The following is a 19,743-nucleotide window of genomic DNA, read 5'->3' on the forward strand; positions in this document are numbered from 1 at the left end:
TTTAAGAGCATTGGTTTTGTACAAGGAGATAAGAATGGATCAATTTATTGTGTATACTTACACAGTGTTGCTTAGATAAGCAAATCTTACATATTCCTTATTTAAAAGGACAATAAGGATGTTTTTCACAGTCCAGAGAATAATCTATGCTAGTTTGACCTGTGGTTAATTTTTTTTTCTTTTTCTTTCTTTCTTTCTTTTTTTTTTTTTTTTGAAAAGCATGTTCTTTTATTGAAAAAGGAAGTAAAAACATTTTATGATAAAATTGAAGATTTACATGGAAAATATTTCTGATAAAATAGAAAAGATATATAGAAAAACAAGTTTAAATTGATACTTTTAATGGAAAATTAAAGAGTAAAAGTGGTAGACATAAAAAAAATTGCTAAATTAATTGAAAAAAGGAAGTAGAAACATTTTATAATAGAAGTGAAGGTTTACATGGAAAATATTTCTGATAAAATTGTAGAAAAATGTAGAGAAACATGTTATAATTGAAGATTATCATGGAAATTTTTATATAAATATAATAATGGTAGGCATAAAAGTATTCCTAAGTTGACTGAAAGTGGAATTATAAACATTATTTGATAAAGTTGAAGATTTACATTTTACATGTAAAGTGGAAAATATTACATTTAATAAACTAGTACATTAAAGTACCTAACAGATACTTAATAAAATTTAATAGAATGAAAAAAAAGTCTTAATTATAGTAGGAAAATACATTTTTGTTATTATATTATATAGTAACCACAATGGATAATAATGTAATATATATTTTTAAGTTGCTAAAATGGACATTTAACATTTTCACCATCAAAATGTTAAGTTGGTGGGATATGTTTAATTAGCTCAATGGAATCACTGTATAATGCATATATAGACCAAAGCATCATGCTGGCTCCCATAATGCATGTATTAATTAATTTAAAAAGACTAAAAAGGAAACGACTATCATAATCCTCATTATATTTCAGTAAGCAAAGTGTTATTCAGGCTCCTAGAAATTTTGTTTGTGCAACCCACATGTAATATAGCATTTCTCTTTGTCTAGTCATTTTAACAAAATGTTCTATTCTAATTTTTACAAGAGATAATACAATACAATATTCTTTTTCTCTAATAAAATATATCTTTGTACAAAAAAAAAGAATGGATTAATTTGTGTCTTTCTACATGTTGACTGCCAGTTGACCCAGAACCATTTGCCTCTTTTCCACTGGATGGTTTTAGCTCCTTTGTCAAAGATCAAGTGACCATAGGTATGTGGGTTCATTTCTTTAATACTCTTCCATTGATCTTACTGACTGTCTCTATACCAATACCATACAGTTTTTATCACTATTGCTCTGTATGTAGTACAGCTTGAGGTCAGGGATGGTGATTCAGCCAGAAGTTCTTTTATTGTTAAGAATAGTTTTCCCTATCCCAGGTTTTTTGCTATTACAGATAAATTTGGAAACTGTTCTTTCTAACTCTATGAAAAATTGAGTTGGAATTTTGATGGAGATTGCAGGAGCTGAAGAGGTTTGCAGCCCTGCAGGAGGAACAATAATATGTACCAACCAGTACCCCCAGAGCTCCCAGGGGCTAAATCACCAATCAAAAGTATACAAGGGGGGACCCATGGCTCCAGCTACATATGTAGCAGAATTCGACCATTTCAGACATCAGTGAAAGGAGAGACCATGGGTGCTATGAAAGCCCGATTCCCCAGAATAGGGGAATGCAAGTCAGGAAATTAGGGGCGGGGAGAGTGAGCAGGGGGAGGGGGGGATAGGAAAGGGGATTTTCAGAGGGGTAATGTGGAAAGGGGATACCATTTGAAATATAAATAAAGCAAATATCTAATAAAAAAAAAAAAGAGCAGTTGTTACTCTTGGAGAGGACCTGAGTTCCCAGCAGCCACATGGTGGTTCATAACCATCCTTAACTCCAGTTCTAGGAAATGCAAATGCCCATGTTCACCCTCTGTGGGCACCAAGCATGCACAGTGCATATCCATATAAGCAGTTAAAAAAATGTTCATACACATAAAAGAAAATGAATACATCTACAGGATATGAATACATTTTAAAGAACAATAATAACAAATCTCTTCTTCTCTGTCATAATGCATGCCTCCCCATTTTTCCCTTATATAAATTTAATTTTTAATTCATTATGAATATAAATTAAAATGGTTGAGTTTACCTGTTACTCAAGAACAAAATCAGCTAATTCTTAAAACTTGTTATCTTAAGAAATTAAAAGATAAAAATGTCCCATCTTTCTCCATGTCCCTTATAGGGACAGAAGCCCACTGCCCTCAGACCCTAAGTATAGCTACCCTTAAAAGGGATGCAAGATCCTGAAAGAAAACTAATCCTTTTAACATTTACAACCAAAAAATTGTTAAAATGTGTTTGATTTAGATTTTTGTTTGGGGGTTTTTTTGGTTTGTTTGTTTGTTTGTTTTGGTTTGTTGGTTTTTGTTTTGGAGGGAGTGTTTTTTTTTTTGGCTTGGGGTCGTAGTTGTTGTTGATGATGACGTTGTTGTTGTTACTGTTGTTGAAATGTTGGAATCGATGTTCATAAGGGAAATTGGTCTGAAGTTCTCTTTCTTTGTTGGATCTTTGTGTGGCTTTGGTATCAGCGTAATTGTGGCTTCGTAGAAGGAATTGGGTAGTGTTCCTTCTGTTTCTATTTTGTGGAACAGTTTGAAGAATATTGGTGTTAACTCTTCTTTGAAGGTCTGATAGAATTCTGCACTGAAACCATCTGGTCCTGTGCTTTTTTTGGTTGGAAGACTTTCTATGACTCCTTCTATTTCTTTAGACATTATGGGACTGTTTAGATGGTCTAGTTGGTCCTGACTTAATTTTGGTATTTGGTATCTGTCAAGGAAATTGTCCATTTCCTCCAGATTCTCCAGTTGTGTTGAGTACAGGCTCTTGTAGTAGGATCTGATGATTTTTTGGATTTCCTCAGTTTCCGTTGTTATATCTCCCTTTTCATTTCTAAGTTTGTTAATTTGGATACTTTCTCTGTGCCCTTTGGTCAGACCAATTTCCCTTATGAAAATCGATGCAAAAATACTCAATAAAATTCTTGTCAACCGAATCCAAGAACACATCAAAACGATCATCCACCATGATCAAGTAGGCTTTATTCCAGGAATGCAGGGTTGGTTCAATATACGGAAATCCATCAATGCAATCCACTACATAAACAAACTCAAAGAACAAAACCACATGGTCATTTCATTGGATGCTGAAAAAGCATTTGACAAAATTCAGCATCCTTTCATGCTTAAAGTCTTGGAGAGAACAGGAATTCAAGGCCCATACCTAAACATAGTAAAAGCAATATACAGCAAACCGGTAGCCAGCATCAAACTAAATGGAGAGAAACTTGAAGCAATCCCACTGAAATCAGGGACCAGACAAGGCTGCCCCCTTTCTCCTTATCTTTTCAATATTGTACTTGAGGTACTAGCTCGGGCAATTCGACAACATAAGGAGGTCAAAGGGATACAAATTGGAAAGGAAGAAGTCAAACTTTCATTATTTGCAGACGACATGATCGTCTACCTAAGTGACCCAAAAAACTCCACTAGAGAGCTCCTACAGCTGATAAACAACTTCAGCAAAGTGGCAGGTTATAAAATCAACACAAGCAAATCAGTGGCCTTCCTATACTCAAAGAATAAGCAGGCTGAGAAAGAAATTAGGGAAATGACCCCCTTCACAATAGCCACAAACAATATAAAGTATCTTGGGGTGACTCTTACCAAACATGTGAAAGATCTGTATGGCAAGAACTTCAACACTCTGAAGAAGGAAATGGAAGAAGACCTCAAAAAATGGGAAAACCTCCCATGCTCATGGATCGGTAGAATCAATATAGTTAAAATGGCCATTTTGCCAAAAGCAATATACAGATTCAATGCAATACCCATCAAAATCCCAACTCAATTCTTCACAGAGTTAGAAAGAGCAATTATCAAATTCATCTGGAACAACAAAAAACCCAGGATAGCTAAAACTATTCTCAGCAACAAAAGAAAATCTGGGGGAATCAGTATCCCTGACCTCAAGCAATACTACAGAGCAATAGTGTTAAAAACTGCATGGTTTTGGTACAGTGACAGGCAGGAGGATCAATGGAACAGGATTGAAGATCCAGAAATGAACCCACACACCTATGGCCACTTGATCCTCGACAAAGAGGCTGAAAACATCCAATGGAAAAAAGATAGCCTTTTCAACAAATGGTGCTGGTTCAACTGGAGGGCAGCATGCAGAAGAATGCGAATTGATCCATCCTTGTCTCCTTGTACTAAGCTCAAATCCAAATGGATCAAGGACCTCCACATAAAGCCAGACATTCTGAAGCTAATAGAAAAGAAACTGGGGAAGACCCTTGAGGACATCGGTACAGGGAGAAAGTTTCTGAACAGAACACCAATAGCGTATGCTCTAAGAGCAAGAATTGACAAATGGGACCTCATAAAATTACAAAGTTTCTGTAAGGCAAAGGACACCATCAAGAGGACAAATCGGCAACCAACAAATTGGGAAAAGATCTTCACCAATCCTACATCAGATAGAGGGCTAATATCCAATATATATAAAGAACTCAAGAAGTTAGACTCCAGAAAACCAAACAACCCTATTAAAAAATGGGGTACAGAGTTAAACAAAGAATTCACACCTGAAGAACTTCGGATGGCGGAGAAGCATCTTAAAAAATGCTCAACTTCATTAGTCATTAGGGAAATGCAAATCAAAACAACCCTGAGATTTCATCTTACACCAGTCAGAATGGCTAAGATTAAAAATTCAGGAGACAGCAGGTGTTGGAGAGGGTGTGGAGAAAGAGGAACACTCCTCCACTGCTGGTGGGGCTGCAAATTGGTACAACCACTCTGGAAATCAGTCTGGCGGTTCCTCCGAAAACTGGGCACCTCACTTCCAGAAGATCCTGCTATACCACTCCTGGGCATATACCCAGAGGATTCCCCACCATGTAATAAGGATACATGCTCTACTATGTTCATAGCAGCCCTATTTATAATTTCCAGATGCTGGAAAGAACCCAGGTATCCCTCAACAGAAGAGTGGATGCAAAAAATGTGGTATATCTACACAATGGAGTACTATTCAGCCATTAGAAACAATGAATTCATGAAATTCTTAGGCAAATGGATGGGGCTAGAGAACATCATACTAAGTGAGGTAACCCAGACTCAAAAGGTGAATCATGGTATGCACTCACTAATAAGTGGTTATTAACCTAGAAAACTGGAATACCCAAAACATAATCCACACATCAAATGAGGTACAAGGAGAAAGGAGGACTGGCCCCTGGTTCTGGAGAGACTCAGTGAAACAGTATTCGGCAAAACCAGAACAGGGAAGTGGGAAGGGGTGGGTGGGAGGACAGGGAAAGGGAAGGGGACTTAAGGGACTTTCAGGGAGTGGGGGGCTAGAAAAGGGGAAATCATTTGAAATGTAAATAAATTATATCGAATAAAAAAAAAAGAAAAAAAAAAGAAATGTTGGAATCTCCATTCTACTTTTATTTCCAGCATTAAAGAACAAAGAGCGCCCTAGAACCTACTCAGTGTGCAGAGTGCACCCCATGACAAGCTAGAACTGACACACAGAACCTGCTCTTCAGTGCCTTGTCCTTATCGGTTGATACTATAATTTGAGTTAAGACTACCATGGATTTGGAAAGATGAGGAAAATAATGGCTGTGTAGGTCAGAAAGCATCAACAATATGGATTCCCCCTGCCAGTCCACAACCCAACAGTGGCTCTAGCAGCAGACGCACCTGCTCTTCTTGACTCCAGACTCCTTGTTGCTTCAGAGATGGAACGGCCCAGATGCTCAGCTTCCCTGAGAAGTGAATTGCCGCAAGGAGGCTGCCGTCAGGAGAAAGGCTCATCTTGAAAATTCCGTCCTGTGTAGGAACAGTGTGGCGGTAAGCACAGAAGACTTGTGGATAGAAAGAGCTCTCAGGAGTAAAACGGTGCTTGGCAAGTTCACATGTTAGCCGCCATGGTGAGGACTACCAATCTCACACCAAGCTCGCTGTGCCTCAGCCGAGGGACAGCACTGTCGCTTTGTCAGTTTCTCGCCTACTTTACACTGTTACGGCTTACGTTCTAGCCCAGACCCACGTCTGCAAGCTTAATTAGCTCTGCTCTAATAGATTATAAGTTCTTGGAAATATACACCCATACTTGGGAGTAATGATTAAGGAGTTTTTTTTTTTTTTCAAGGTGAAAAAAAACTTTTAAAACTGGGACTCAGATGGTTGTACAATTCTGTGACTACAATAAGGACCAGAAAAATCACTAAAAGGTGACTGTAAGATTTCAATAAAGCTATTTCATGAAGTCATTAGCCCACAGTTGGCTCAACACAATTTCATGTACCTTCCTGCTTACATTAAAGCACTTGCTCAAATGTCCATTGGATCTTTTCTTAATTAAAAGCACTAATTAAAGTCTTCTGCTACTGGCATCAATATTTGAAGTAGGGCTTGTACCTTCATTCAAGTACTGTAATAAAATTTCAATCTTCCTTAAGAAAAGGGACTGTTGTGATGTTAAATAGTGTTGTACTGAGATTAGGTTAAAACAGCCCACTTTCTTCAGGTGCTTATCACCTATATGAACGTTATAAATGAGTGCTTTCCATTACCCACACCCTTCAACTGTACAAGAGATATCAAATAAAAGTATTGAATACCAGTGAGTACATTCAAAATGTTCTGAATTTCTACATATTCTTAAAGAAAGAAATGTCAAATCAATAAAATGTAATTTTCTAAGTGAAGTTCCTCTAACATTCCACATGGATTTACTGAATATTACATATTGAACAATAAATACTGCATGCCAGATTCTGTATCTACACTCTCATGGTAGCAGTAAAACAAACACAAACCCTGCCCTCAGGAAGCTGGCCAGACGCTAAGGACCCAACCCTTGGCTAGCATCTAGGAGACCCTAATTTGACTCCAAGTGGTGGTTCTTTTAAGTTTATTTATTTTAGTCTAGTGTAATTTAGAGTAAAGAATATTCTATGGAGGGGGAAAGGAAGGGAGGGAGGAATGGAGAGGGGAGGGAAGAAAGGGGGAGAAAGGGCGAGGGGAAGGGGGAGGGAGGGAAGGAGGGAGAGAAAGGAATCTTTCAAACTGACAGCCATCCTCAATAAAAATATGAAGAAGGAAAAAAGGTCTTGAGAAAAAAAACTCCAAGCCAGTTCCACTAAAATATATGACTAATTCTAGTTATTATTACAGTATTAAGGCACATCCAGCACAAACAAAGCTAGTCATTTAGAGCCATATGAGATACAGGCACATTAAACCATGATTTTTAAATGAATGTGGAAGTCTGGGGAGCTGACTCAGTGGGAAAAGGTCCTTACCTCACCAATGTAAGGATCTGAGTCTGAACCCCAGAACCCACCTATGCCCAGGCCTGGTAGAATGCATCTGCAATCCTAGGCTACTGCAGCAAGCCTGGAGGCAGACTGGAGTCTCTGAACTCTTGGGCCAGGTAACCTGGCTTACACAGTGGTGAATAACAACCAGATCCTCTGGTAAAACGAGGCAGAAGACAAGAACTGACAGCCACTGTTGTCCTCTGACCTACACATGAGGATGGAATGAGCACAGGAACACACTCATGCACACCCGCACGCACACAGGCGCACATCTTATAAATACACCTTATAAATACCTGCCAACAAAACAAACTGAAATCCAGCTACTAATTATTGGTCCTATCGTTAACACAAAGAAATTAAGAGATCACTAACCATCACACATCAACTGAGTGTCTACAATATGACAGTCACTGATTTAAAGTTTGACAAGTAAACACAAAAAAATGAACCAAACAGTAGCTGGATGGTTCACAGCAAAGGGCAGATCATGTTAAAGCATTTATAGCTGTAAAAAAGGTTCTGTTTCCTTTTCATTTGTGAGACATTTATTCTCTAGTCCAAGATGGAGCTAGAACACTAACAATCCTCCTGCCTCAGAATACATCTTTAAAGAAAGTGTAACTGCTGTGGAGCAGCTGTATTCTGTATAACAGTTACTTTCTCTAAGGGCAGAGCAGATTACCCTCCAGAGCACACTGTAACTTGCGGTCTGGCTCCTCCTGAGTACAACACACTTTGCTCTCTATTTCTTCAACTGTCCAGCAAATGCCTCCCTCCACAGCCAGAGAAGTCAAAAATGCCACCTATCAAAGGTCTTCTAAGAACAAACCTAAATCTGTCACGACTGGCTAAGTATACTGGCCAGGCCACTTGTATTGCTGTTTCAACTTCTTAATCAAGAAAACAGACATTATCACGCTAGTCATAGGGCTTCCTGTGAGATCCTGTGAAATTACCTGCTACTTCGTTCTCAATAAAAAGAAATCCTTAGGTTCTCCCTAAGCCCCAACAGCTCTGAAATTACAGCACTAAAAACCTACAGGCTACAAATAGAAATGTCTAGGTACAAATAACATACATAACATTCAGATATTTTCTAGAAAGCACTAGGTTTAGAATATTAAATTCAAAGTGTGTTTTTTCTTTTTTTTTTTACTTATATAAAATTTATTAAATTTAATTTGTCATAACTAAGGACACAGGACTCATATGATCCAGGTATTGTGGCACTGAACATCTTTTCCTTGCAGTATACCTTTCATGGTTTTAGAAAATATTATATAATCTGCCAAGGGAGAGAAGCAATTAACAGTCCCATATGCATGTACCACCTAGGAACCACAAAAATCACAAGCATGGAAATATTCAAAGTCCAGAAAAGTTAAGGATTTGGGGACAGTGTGTCACAATGCAGGATCAAAATACAATGAAATTAATAGCTTCTCTCTGTGTTGCTCAATCACAGAGGATCCTGGCAGAATGAATTCTGACAGAAGAGCAAATTCCGCCTGATAAGAATAAGCGTTCGCACGGCAGAAACAGCACACAACTGGAGCTCCCAGGTGGTGTGACCGTACAAAGGAATGGTCTCTTCGCTCTCTTGGTACGAGCCATACAGACTCACACCTCCTCCTAAGACATCAGATCAGCTGACACATACTTCTAATATGAATCAAAGATAGCACAGCAAAGAATGAAAACTATCAATCCCCTAGATAGGCTATATTCCAAATATTGCTATAATTATATCGCCCTAAACATAAGGACTTGGAAATTATAACCTGGAAAGCCAAATCCCAGTGCCTGTGGGTTCTCTAGCTGTGGAGCCATCAGTCTCTCCCAATGGCAGCACAGCCACTCCTGACAGCAGGTCACACTTGACCCTGACACTGGAACACCCAGCCTCTCCTTCCCGCCTGGGAACTTCCTCTCCTCAAGAGAGGTTTCAAACCAAACCACACCAAGAGCTGGGTGCTTCCGATGCTGCACTTCAGTTGGTGGTAGTGCGTGCTACTGCCCTGCTTCGCCATGCTTGGCCCTGCTTCTGGGCCTGCCCCATCACACCATGGGCTTTGCGGAAATGTCCCGCACATTACCCACCTTGAAAATGGGATACTAAGGCTCTGAACTCTATTGTGTATAGTCAGCCGGACAAAAATAACAGCAACAGAGAACCCTTGTTAGAGGTACAGAGCAAGTACTTAGAACTCATTATGGAGAATGCAAAGGAAAAAGGGAACCAATATCCCTGAACATCAGCATAGTGCTATAAACACCAACACAGACAACAGCACATTAGGAAAACAAACATCAAGGCAGACGCCAGCTCATTTAGTTTCACACATGCTTCTTTGTCTGCAAATTGAAAGCAACTCCAGGAAATAACTAGAGAAGGCCAACTAGAAACTCGTGTAAATGTGCAGAGGATTACAGATCAGAGATCTTGTAGACACAAGGGCACTGTTACTGTTCAAACCTACAGGGATTTAGAATGACCATTCTATCCAGAATACATGATTGTGCTGAATGGATGAATGTCAATGGAGAGAATTAATTAAAACTTAAAATATACTGGATACTAGCGTAGCAACAGAACTCTTGTTACATTCGTCCAAAGATAAGAGTAAGATTTGATGGAGCCTCCTAAGAGATGTGGTAGGAGAGACAATGTACCCACCTCCTTCAGAGGCAGCTGCTGTGTGGACCAGCTATATACATTCAGTGGCACTGCCAAGGCCTCTGTCCTGCAGCCATACTGCTCCTACCAACAAAGATCAGCATGGCTTCTTTCCTACTAGGTAATCAATAACCTCACACCTGAGAAAGAATTTCTTAATTTTATGGATGAGACTAAAAACTTCATACAATTTTTGAAGTAAGAAATCAGTAGAGATAGACTGTGTGTAGGATAAGGATTTGTTCAGACTATATATTCATCCTCCAAGAGAACCATTTATATTCTGTTGTTTTAAGATTAGTACAACTAAAATACACAAATTTTCAGGAAATTTCTCTATAAATACTTACTATTACATACACCCAGGAGGGGATCTAGAAATCATTCAAGGTTTATGATGGTTCCCTTGATCAGATAAAGTGCAAAGCTATCCCAAACAGGATTAGCTCACAGAGGCTCCAACTTATTAAATGGTCTAATCTATAGACAGATTCAGTTTCGGAATTAGAAGAAGTGGAAATTGTAGAAGGTGAGGCCTGGCTGGAGGAAAAACACTGTACCTCGTTCTGATTCTGCCCCGCCCGGCCTGACCCCACTGTGAAGTGAGCTACCCCACCAGTCTCCCAGCTGCCCTGAGTAAACCATCTTGCTCCCCAAGCTCCCTTTGTCCTGATGGATGCAAACTTCGGAATCCATGAGCTTGTCCGCCCCTGTTGTGTGCCTGGTACGTGGTTAGCCTGACAGGACGCCTGACTAATGCACGCATCACTCACTTCACTTTAACCCTGAAGAACTCTACTGAAAGAGTCTGAGAAGAGAAGGTAAGCAAATGCACATTACCTGTTCTTGTCCCTGGCGAGTGTAAAACTTGACACTTAACAGCTTTAATAATCCCAGTGTCTTTGGCACCTACAAAATTAATACATCATATAAGGAAAGGTTAATGGAATGTTTTTCATTATCAAAAAAACTTTTATCAAGAAATAAAAAGCGCGGCAAATCAAGTATTTTTAATATGAGGTAGGAGGAGCACCAGAGGGGCTGAAGCTGTGGCTCAGTGAAGACATGAGCGCTGTGTGAGTGAGGCCAGTCTCTTACACATCCAATGTAACAGAAAACATGTGCGGTTTCAACGTGGTACCGAGTGCAAGTGTCCCCGTAGTGAATTAACTTAAAATAATCATATTAATGATAGATGATAAATAGATAGATAGATAGATAGATAGATAGATAGATAGATGATAGATAGATAGATGATAGATAGATAGATAGATAGATAGATAGATAGATAGATAGATAGATAGATAGATAGATAGATCAGAAGGCAGGCAGGCAGGCAGGCAGGCAGACAGACAGACAGACAGACAGTCTGTCTGTAATCCTGGCATCCAGGAGGCAGAGGCAGGTGAGACTCTCTCAAAATTTAAACAAATGAGTAAAAGCTACAAGTGTGTGTGTATGTGGGGGCGGGGGGGGGAGGTTTTATTGATATTCTGATGAGGCAGGAGAATCTACCAAGCGGTAAGGGCTTACAAGATAAGCACCATCAAATACTTCTATCAGTAGGCAAATAACAGGTCTAACGCAGTGTAGGTAAACCAGAATCAGTGCATGTTTTCAAGTGAGACTAAGGTTGACACTATCACCATGAAAAAATTCAAAAGTTTCCACAGTAATGTCATTCATTTGGAACTGAAGCTATTCTTTCTAAATCAATGGGAAAAATAACACTTAGAAACCAATATTTAAAACAAGAAAAGAGGTGACTATAATTTTTGGAAGGGAAAAGGTGTTATTGAGAATGTCAAGAATTTGGAGCTGCCATTCCCTGATTTGTGAAGTATAAAATAGTACAACCACTGTGGAAAAGTTTAGTAGATCTTCAAAGCTGAAACAAAACTATCATATGACCTAGCAATTCTTTCCTAGGTCACTAAACTGCAAGCTTTAAAACGACTGATTGTGCACTGGAAGAATTTGCCCCCCATACTGTAGTAAGCGAACTGGACACTAACTAACCCTGGTGGCTCATGGCCATCGCACTGAGGACTGCCACAGAACTGTCATGAGTCTGATGCCGCCCTCCACTACATACCAAGCACCATGCCAGCCTAAGCTAAGTAGGACACCATGTCTCAAAAGCTCAAGACAAGGCAATGGAGCCAGAAAAAAAAAAAAAAAAGTCAGTGCTTCAAGAGTGTTTACTGCTGCTGCAGAGGAGCCAGCCTCAGTTTGCAGCAGTCACACATTCTGGCCTCCACAGGCACTGCACATACTTATAGATGGTGGATATAAACTTACACAAACACACATATACATAAATCATCTGAGAGCAAAAGGGCTTGCTATGCTGTAAAGCTAGCAATGATGCTACTACCGGAGCTTCTAAAGGGCTGAAGATATCAGCGATGGCCTCGCTACAACTCTCCCAATATTCCCTTCAAAACAATAAAATACAAGGGAAAGAAACCAATGTACATGAGAACCAAACAACCAGCCTAGCTAGAATGCTAATACTACTCATAATAATAACTTTCGAAATAATTTTACATAAAAAGAGAAAAATTATTGAATCCCAGTTTGTCATGTCCACTGCTGCTGCTTAGGGGCGAGGAAAGGCAATGGGGAAAGTTCTGCAGGGTCCGAGGAGGACAGCAAGGGACACTAGCAAGGAAGGCAAGGGTCTATCTAGACACAACCCAAAACAGTCTATGTAGTGTCTGGAGACACTGAAAGAGCAGCCATGCCAGCGAGCCATGGGCGGCAGGGAGGGACAGAAGCGGCACTGTGCTTTGAAGGAACAGTCTGACAATGTAAAGGGAAGAAGCACATTTTGCCAGCAGAAGTCATAAGGACGGAAGAAGCAGAGAAGTACAGTGCTCTGCAGGGCATGTGAGAAGCTCTGTCTGCAGAGCCCAGAGCCCTGGCTACCTACGAGCAGCTACAGCCCTCGGAGTTCACTCTACCAACAAACACCAAGCTCGGAATTTTGGAAAACATTTCAGCATCATTACAATGAACTAGAGAAAGATTCGTAAAGATCTTGTAGAAAATCAGAGGCACACACAAAACTCAACAAATTCTATAAAGTTACGGGAAAAGAAAATCAAAAGACAAACAAGGGTAGATTAGCCCTGGGAAACAACCAGGAAGCCTAAGTAAAAATAATGCTTTAAGTAGAACTTATTGTGATTAAACAAGAACTTAAGGACATAGGAAACACTTTTTAATGGCCTTAAAACTTAAAACACAGTAACTACAAAGAAAAGTTAACAAAAAGGTTTTGTTTTGTTTTGTTTTTTATATAAAGATGTTACTATGATAAAAGGATTACAGGGGATATTACCTAGGGAAATTTCCTTTTTATTTTTTATCCGATATATTCTCAAGGAAAGAAACTAACAGCAAAGAGCATCACCATGTCTGTGATCTCGACGCCTGGGAGGAACCAGCAGGATGATGTGTGAGCCACTGACAGGAATAGAGAGGAAAGCCAGCAAAGGGAGGGGGGCAGCGAATGGGAAGGCCAGAAGAGGAAGTGCTGGGAAGTGTCGGCCAGCAGCAACAAGGGAGGAAGACCTGGCGCACAGCATAGTGCTGGGCAGTAGCCACAGGGACTTTGCACACAGACACTGTGCTGTGCAAACAGCAAGCAGAAGAATCTCATGGAAGTATTGATTGCAGCCATCTTCTCAGTAAAGGAAGATCTCTCAAAGAAACAAAATGTTCAAAATGACTGTATTGTTTCCATAGGAGAATATGGATTGGTCAAAGGACCATGAAGTAACAAAACTTCAGCAGACTTTTGTTCACTTTTCTATTCTTTATCTAAATTCTGATCTTAAAGCTCGAAGGAGAGAACAACGGTCACCGTGTATATTGTCTTAAGAACTGCCTTCACATTAGCTGCTTCATTGGATCCTGGCAAAGCCTGAATACACAAGGGGGGGGGGGGGGAGGCCTAGAATCTCAGCCTCAGGCCTTTGACTCTGAGCCTGTACCTGTTCTCTGCTCCTTGAGCTCTGACTGGGCACTGTTATAGCTTACTGTACTCACTCATGGAGATCCCTACATTAGTATCTTTATATTCCTAATACGTTGGAGCAATAATTCAATGTTGAGCTATGAATAAATAGAACACTACCATTTACCTTGAAACACTGATTAATATATATATATATATATATATATATATATACATACATACATATATATTACATTTTGCACTGTCTCATTTATAACCTGCCAGCTTGTGGGACACTGGAATAAACATGTGATCGAAATTTTTCCAATCAATGCCTGCCTAACACATTAGCAACCTGCAGCAAGCACTAAGAAAGGGAGCTCTAAGTGCAGCACCCAGCACCTGATAAAAGAGACAAATGCTGCAACCTCAAATTACTCTGAGGTGAGAAAGGCTCTACAGAAGGATTGTAAGATTAGCTGCAAGACACATTTAAAAGCTACTAATGGAATCAAAATACATTTGCAGCATTTCAAGAAGTCAATCATACAGAAGGGCATTCAATCTGCAATTCAATATTTTTCCTCACTTACTTTGTCAGTGGACAAGCAATTTTCCCCTAAAAGAAGTAAATATCAAAGCCCCCATGGGCTTGAGAAAGGAAGACTATACACAGCAGAGTGCTTTCCAATACTGCGTTCAGAAAGAAGGCCCCGAGAACACAAAGGAGCCCAGGGGGAAAGGTCTGCGGCTGGGTAGCAGCATTCAGAGAACTGCCTTCAGTGCTGCTGCACCGAAAAGGCTCAGTGCCCACTTGCTCTTTCCTTGTACCCTCCACACTCCCGGAGTTCTGTCCCTTTCTCACATTTGGACAAATCTCAAGCTACAGAAAAGACAAGGTGATCACATGACGAAACTCCACATCTCTCACTGCACTGCCCAGTGATTGACACTGTGCTACTTGAGTTTGCTTTTCTGAATATGCAAATGCTTTTTTTTAATGTATAACTTGAACCATCTGAAAATAAGCTATGAGCATCATACTTGTTTAGGCAAATTTGAGTGATTGTGTCCAAGATCTGCTTGATTTAACTCACATAAAACTGAAAAGTTACAAAAGTCAAAGAAAAACAGGGCTAAAAAATTCTTACAAATATGAAATATTGTGCCCATTCCTACAAAAACATAAAATCAAATGTCCACGATGTAGGATGACTCCCTACATCCCTATCTTGTCTGGGGCAGATAAAGATAAGAGTCACACTGTCATAAGTCAGAAATGAAGACCACCTAACATAATGAAGGGTCGCTACTGTAAGGAGCCCAGGCATCCAATCCAAGGCCGGTCTGCCTGCCTTCAGCTGTCACTCCATTCCGCCTTACAGTGCAGGGCTGAGACAGACAGGTGGGTGATAACAGAGCCTGCCTTCTACTTAGGCTTGAAGAGAACAGAGCCAAGTGGGAGGGCAGGGGCATAGATCACAAATGGAAGAAAAAACAGAACTCCATGATGTGAACTGCGAATATCAGCTGAATTAAGGTTTGGGGCCACTTAAAACAGTAAATTGGTATCATTTTTTAAAAGAATTACTTTGCTGGATTAAATCATAATTACATATTCCAATGTCAGTCAATTCTAATAATACTAATGGAAGACTACTATAAATGCCTAAGATTTCCTTTCAAAAGCACTTTCTTGGGAATCATTTCTTTCTTGCTTTTTTTAATCATTCAAGAGTCTGTTAATTCTTTTTTTTTCCAAATTTTTTTATTACTTATTTTTTTGGGGGAATCTTTTCAACACCAAGCCATTCTCTGCTTTAGAAGATTACTTTTTAGATCAATATATTTTTAGAAAAATAGCAAGCCAAATAAAATCATTATAAAAACAAGCAACCTAATATATGCCCTTACCTTGTGCTATAGCTTCCTTCTTTCACCCCTCATTCTAAACAAACACAACTGCTCACTATACATCAGGTATGAACTAAGTACAAGTCTGTAACCTCCCCCTCCCGTTCCCCCTTCCCCCTTCCCCCTCCCCTTCAGTGCAGCCAATGTGATGGGCATAATTAGCATTCACCAGTCTTAAATGATTTCATAATTATGGGCACACCTAAAACTACTTACAATCTTCTTTCAAGTTAGGAGGGGTCATGTAGTTAGTTTGATGAATGAACAAAAATGATGTCACTTTCTGGGATAAGTCTGTGAAAAGTTCCACCTTTAATTCCTTTCTGCCTTTCCAAAAGCCAGCAGTTGAGATACTGGGGCCTCAAGAAGTCACCTTCTCTGGTTTCTTTTAATCGTTTAAATTACATTATAAAAACAATATACATTTAGATTACAACAAGCTGCCTAGAGAAGACACAGCAAGCTTGGCCAGGGATTTTAATGTAGCAAGCCACAGACATTTTAGGTGTTCCCATATGCTTATGTGATTGCCTAATTTTCACACACAGTCTAGTCTATACCACACTACAGGATGCTTACTTTGGATCTGGAAGGCCCCTAGGTCCATGGTTAAAGGCTGGATACCAGCAGTGGTGCTATCAGGAAGCGGGGCAAGCTTGCAGAGGTGGTGTTGTGGAAGGACATTAGACGTGGGGAGCCTACAGAGACTCAGATCAAGTCCATGCTTTCTCTTACACCATCTGACCCATCATGAGTTACGACCATGCCGAACAAAGCCACCATCAGCTGAAATCTCTACAACTACCAGCCACAGAAATTTAGTTATGTATGTAAAGTGGCATGAAGCTGAGTCAGGAAGTGTGTGGCACAAAACAGAAGTCCAATCCATGATAAAGAGTGAATACAGAGGCAGATAAACAGTTCATATAAAAGGGAAGCATGTCTACCATATTAGTTAAGAACATGAGCTGGGAATTTCTGTGAACTGGCACTCTAAACCTTCACTGGCTACGCAGCCCAGACCAGAGTACTTTCTTACTCTCGCTTGCTAACTTGGGTTAATCTGACTACCCACCCGAGAGGCACTGAGGCTAGCTCAGAGTCAAAGCACTAGGAATAGTCACCAACACAAAACCAGCTTGTTAAATGTTAATATCTAAATGAGAAAGTGTTTTTCTTTCTGTCTCCTCCCACAGTCTGCAGCTTCTCCTGTCATCGGAAATGCCAGGCCAAGGACATAAGCACACTCTTAGAAGGTGTGACCTTGTTGGAGTAGGTGTGTCTCCATGGAATATAGGCTTTAGGACCCTCCTCCTAGCTGCTTGGAAGCCAGTATTCTGCTAGCAGCCTTCAGTTGAAGACACAGAACTCTCAGCTCCTCCTGCACCATGTCTGCCTGGATGCTGCCATGTTCCTTCCTGACTTGATGATAATGGACTGGACCTCTGAACCTGTAAGCCAGCCCCAATTAAATGTTGTCCTTATAAGAAAAAATAAATAAATAAATAAAAATAAATGAGAAAATGCAAGTAAGAAGGCAATAGCTAGACTAGGTTGTTTTTGTTTTCATTTGTATATTATTTGTGTGTGTGCAGTTATACACATGAGCACGCCAGGGTGTACAAGGAGAGGTCAGAGGATAACTCTGTGCAATAAGCTCTCACCTTCCACCTTAGAATGGGCTCAAGAAGTGGAACTCAGGCTACCAGGCTCACAAGGCAACCCTGTACCTGCTGATCCATCTCACAGACCTAGGCTGTTTTTCTGATATCTGACAATACCATTACAAAAAGGGAAGCCAAGAAGTATAATATACTTTGCTATTTTTGATATCTAATAAAATATTAAAATCATACTACCACTGCTTAATCTCCCCTTTTTGCTACAAAAATTTCTGGTTACAAAGGGTTTCTTTGTCTAATAGCAATTAGAAAATAGTTGAGCATATTGTACTAATTCATACCTCAGTGACCCTGTCTCCACCATTAGTAACTTGCTTATAATGTGGTGAGCCTGAAAGGACTCTCCATGCAGAAAGGCCACAGCTAGAAGCTTTAGAAATGCCCAGTTCAGCAGTTTCACATCCACCAACCAGTAAAAGCCTAAAAATGACAAGAAAAGAATAATTACAAAGATGAACAAGATGATAAGAAAACAAAGAATACAGAAACAGCCACCATTACATAGAAAGCTAAAATTGTTGTCATTACACCTAGATAATTAGTATTTTAAAAAGAAAATCGCTACTGGTCTTTCTATTAGAATTTCACCTTTACCGGTAGAGAAGCAAAGGGCAAACACTAAGGCACCTAAACTCATACAGAAATTTAGAAATAAAGAAAACTGTCTTACACCCAGTCAAACAGTGGATGGAGCTTCAGGACTCTGCAGAAGAATAAGAGGAAGGACTGACGGTCCTGAAGGGGACAGAAACTTCACAGGAAGACCAACTGAGTCAACTAAGCTGGATCCATAGGGCTCTCAGAGTCTGAACCACCAACCAAAGAGCATACACGGGCTGGACCTAGGCCTCCCCGCACATATGTAGCAGATGTGCAGCTTGGCCTTCATGAAGGTCATGAACAGCTGGAAAGAGGACTGTTCCAAAAGCTGTGGCCTGTACGTGGGATCTGCTCTAGCTGGGCTGCCCTGGCATCAGTGGCAGAGGAAGCATCTAGCCTCACAGAGACTTGAAGTGCCAGAGTAGGGGGAGCACCCAGGGCTGGGGAGGTGGGGGGTTTGAGGGTAAGCACTACCTGCTCAGAAGAGATGGGAAGGGGTATGGAGTGACCAGGAGGGGGTAGTGAGCAGGATATAAAGTGAATAATTTTAAAAATAAAATTAAAAAGAAAAAAGAAAAAACCTGTCTTGAACTTACATTTGCAGTTTGCACACTGTGTCAACCCTAACAAGCACTAACAACAGTTGAACACCTTCAACCAGATATGAATACAGAAATGCCAGCACCATACCTGATGCAATGTGGCACAGCTGCAGCCTCAGAAAGACATGGCAGCAGCTGGGTGTGCTCAGTGGGAAAGGACATACAGCAGAGGTAAGACGAGGTTCATTCTGTCTGCCACGCTCCATTAGGTCGCTACAGGCCGGTTACTAAGAGGGCAAGCAGCCCACCAACTACTGGAAAGCAGATGTTACTATGCAGCTACTGCAAAACTAAGCTGGTTAATAGTGGAATCCAAGCAGCCATTTCCTGCAAGGTTCCACACATAGGCAGGATCCTACATAGGAGATGTCACAATCACTTCTGCTTAAGGTGTGTGTTGGGGGGAGGGAGCAGTGTGTGTTGGGGGGAGTGAGCGGTGTGTGTTGGGGTAGGGAGCGGTGTGTGTTGGGGGAGGGAGCGGTATGTGTTGGGGGGAGGGAGCAGTGTGTGTTGGGGGGAGGGAGCGGTGTGTGTTGGGGGAGGGAGCGGTGTGTGTTGGGGGGAGGGAGCGGTATGTGTTGGGGGAGGGAGCAGTGTGTGTTGGGGGTAAGGAGCGGTGTGTGTTGGGGGAGGGAGCGCAGGTCAAGGTATGGCCAGGAAGATGATCAGTGGGTAAAAGGACTTGCCGAGCAAGCTGACAACCGAGTTCAGGCCCCAGAACCCAGGGAAAGGTAGGAGAAGAGAAGTGACTCCACAAATTGTCCCCTGACCTTCACACACACACACACACATGCACACACACACACACACAATGGCACACATGCACTTGCACATGAACACACACATACATGA

At 40.6% G+C, this 19,743-nt stretch overlaps 1 protein-coding gene across 6 annotated transcripts in view; it reads right to left on the reverse strand.

Annotated features, from left to right (window-relative positions):
- Nucleotides 1-19,743, reverse strand: part of Nbas (NBAS subunit of NRZ tethering complex) — a 283,532-nt gene that overhangs the window by 224,202 nt on the left and 39,587 nt on the right. For all 6 annotated transcript variants that reach the window (XM_052186094.1, XM_052186091.1, XM_052186093.1 and 3 more), the window contains exons 10-12: nucleotides 17,971-18,109; nucleotides 10,970-11,038; nucleotides 5,825-5,953 (exon numbers count right to left, since the gene is read on the reverse strand). In XM_052186094.1, coding sequence (XP_052042054.1) covers nucleotides 5,825-5,953; nucleotides 10,970-11,038; nucleotides 17,971-18,109 — 337 coding nt within the window. The remainder of the gene's footprint in view (nucleotides 1-5,824; nucleotides 5,954-10,969; nucleotides 11,039-17,970; nucleotides 18,110-19,743) is intronic.

This window comes from Apodemus sylvaticus, chromosome 6, assembly GCF_947179515.1.
Source record: "Apodemus sylvaticus chromosome 6, mApoSyl1.1, whole genome shotgun sequence".
In the NCBI taxonomy this organism is placed as follows: domain Eukaryota; kingdom Metazoa; phylum Chordata; class Mammalia; order Rodentia; family Muridae; genus Apodemus; species Apodemus sylvaticus.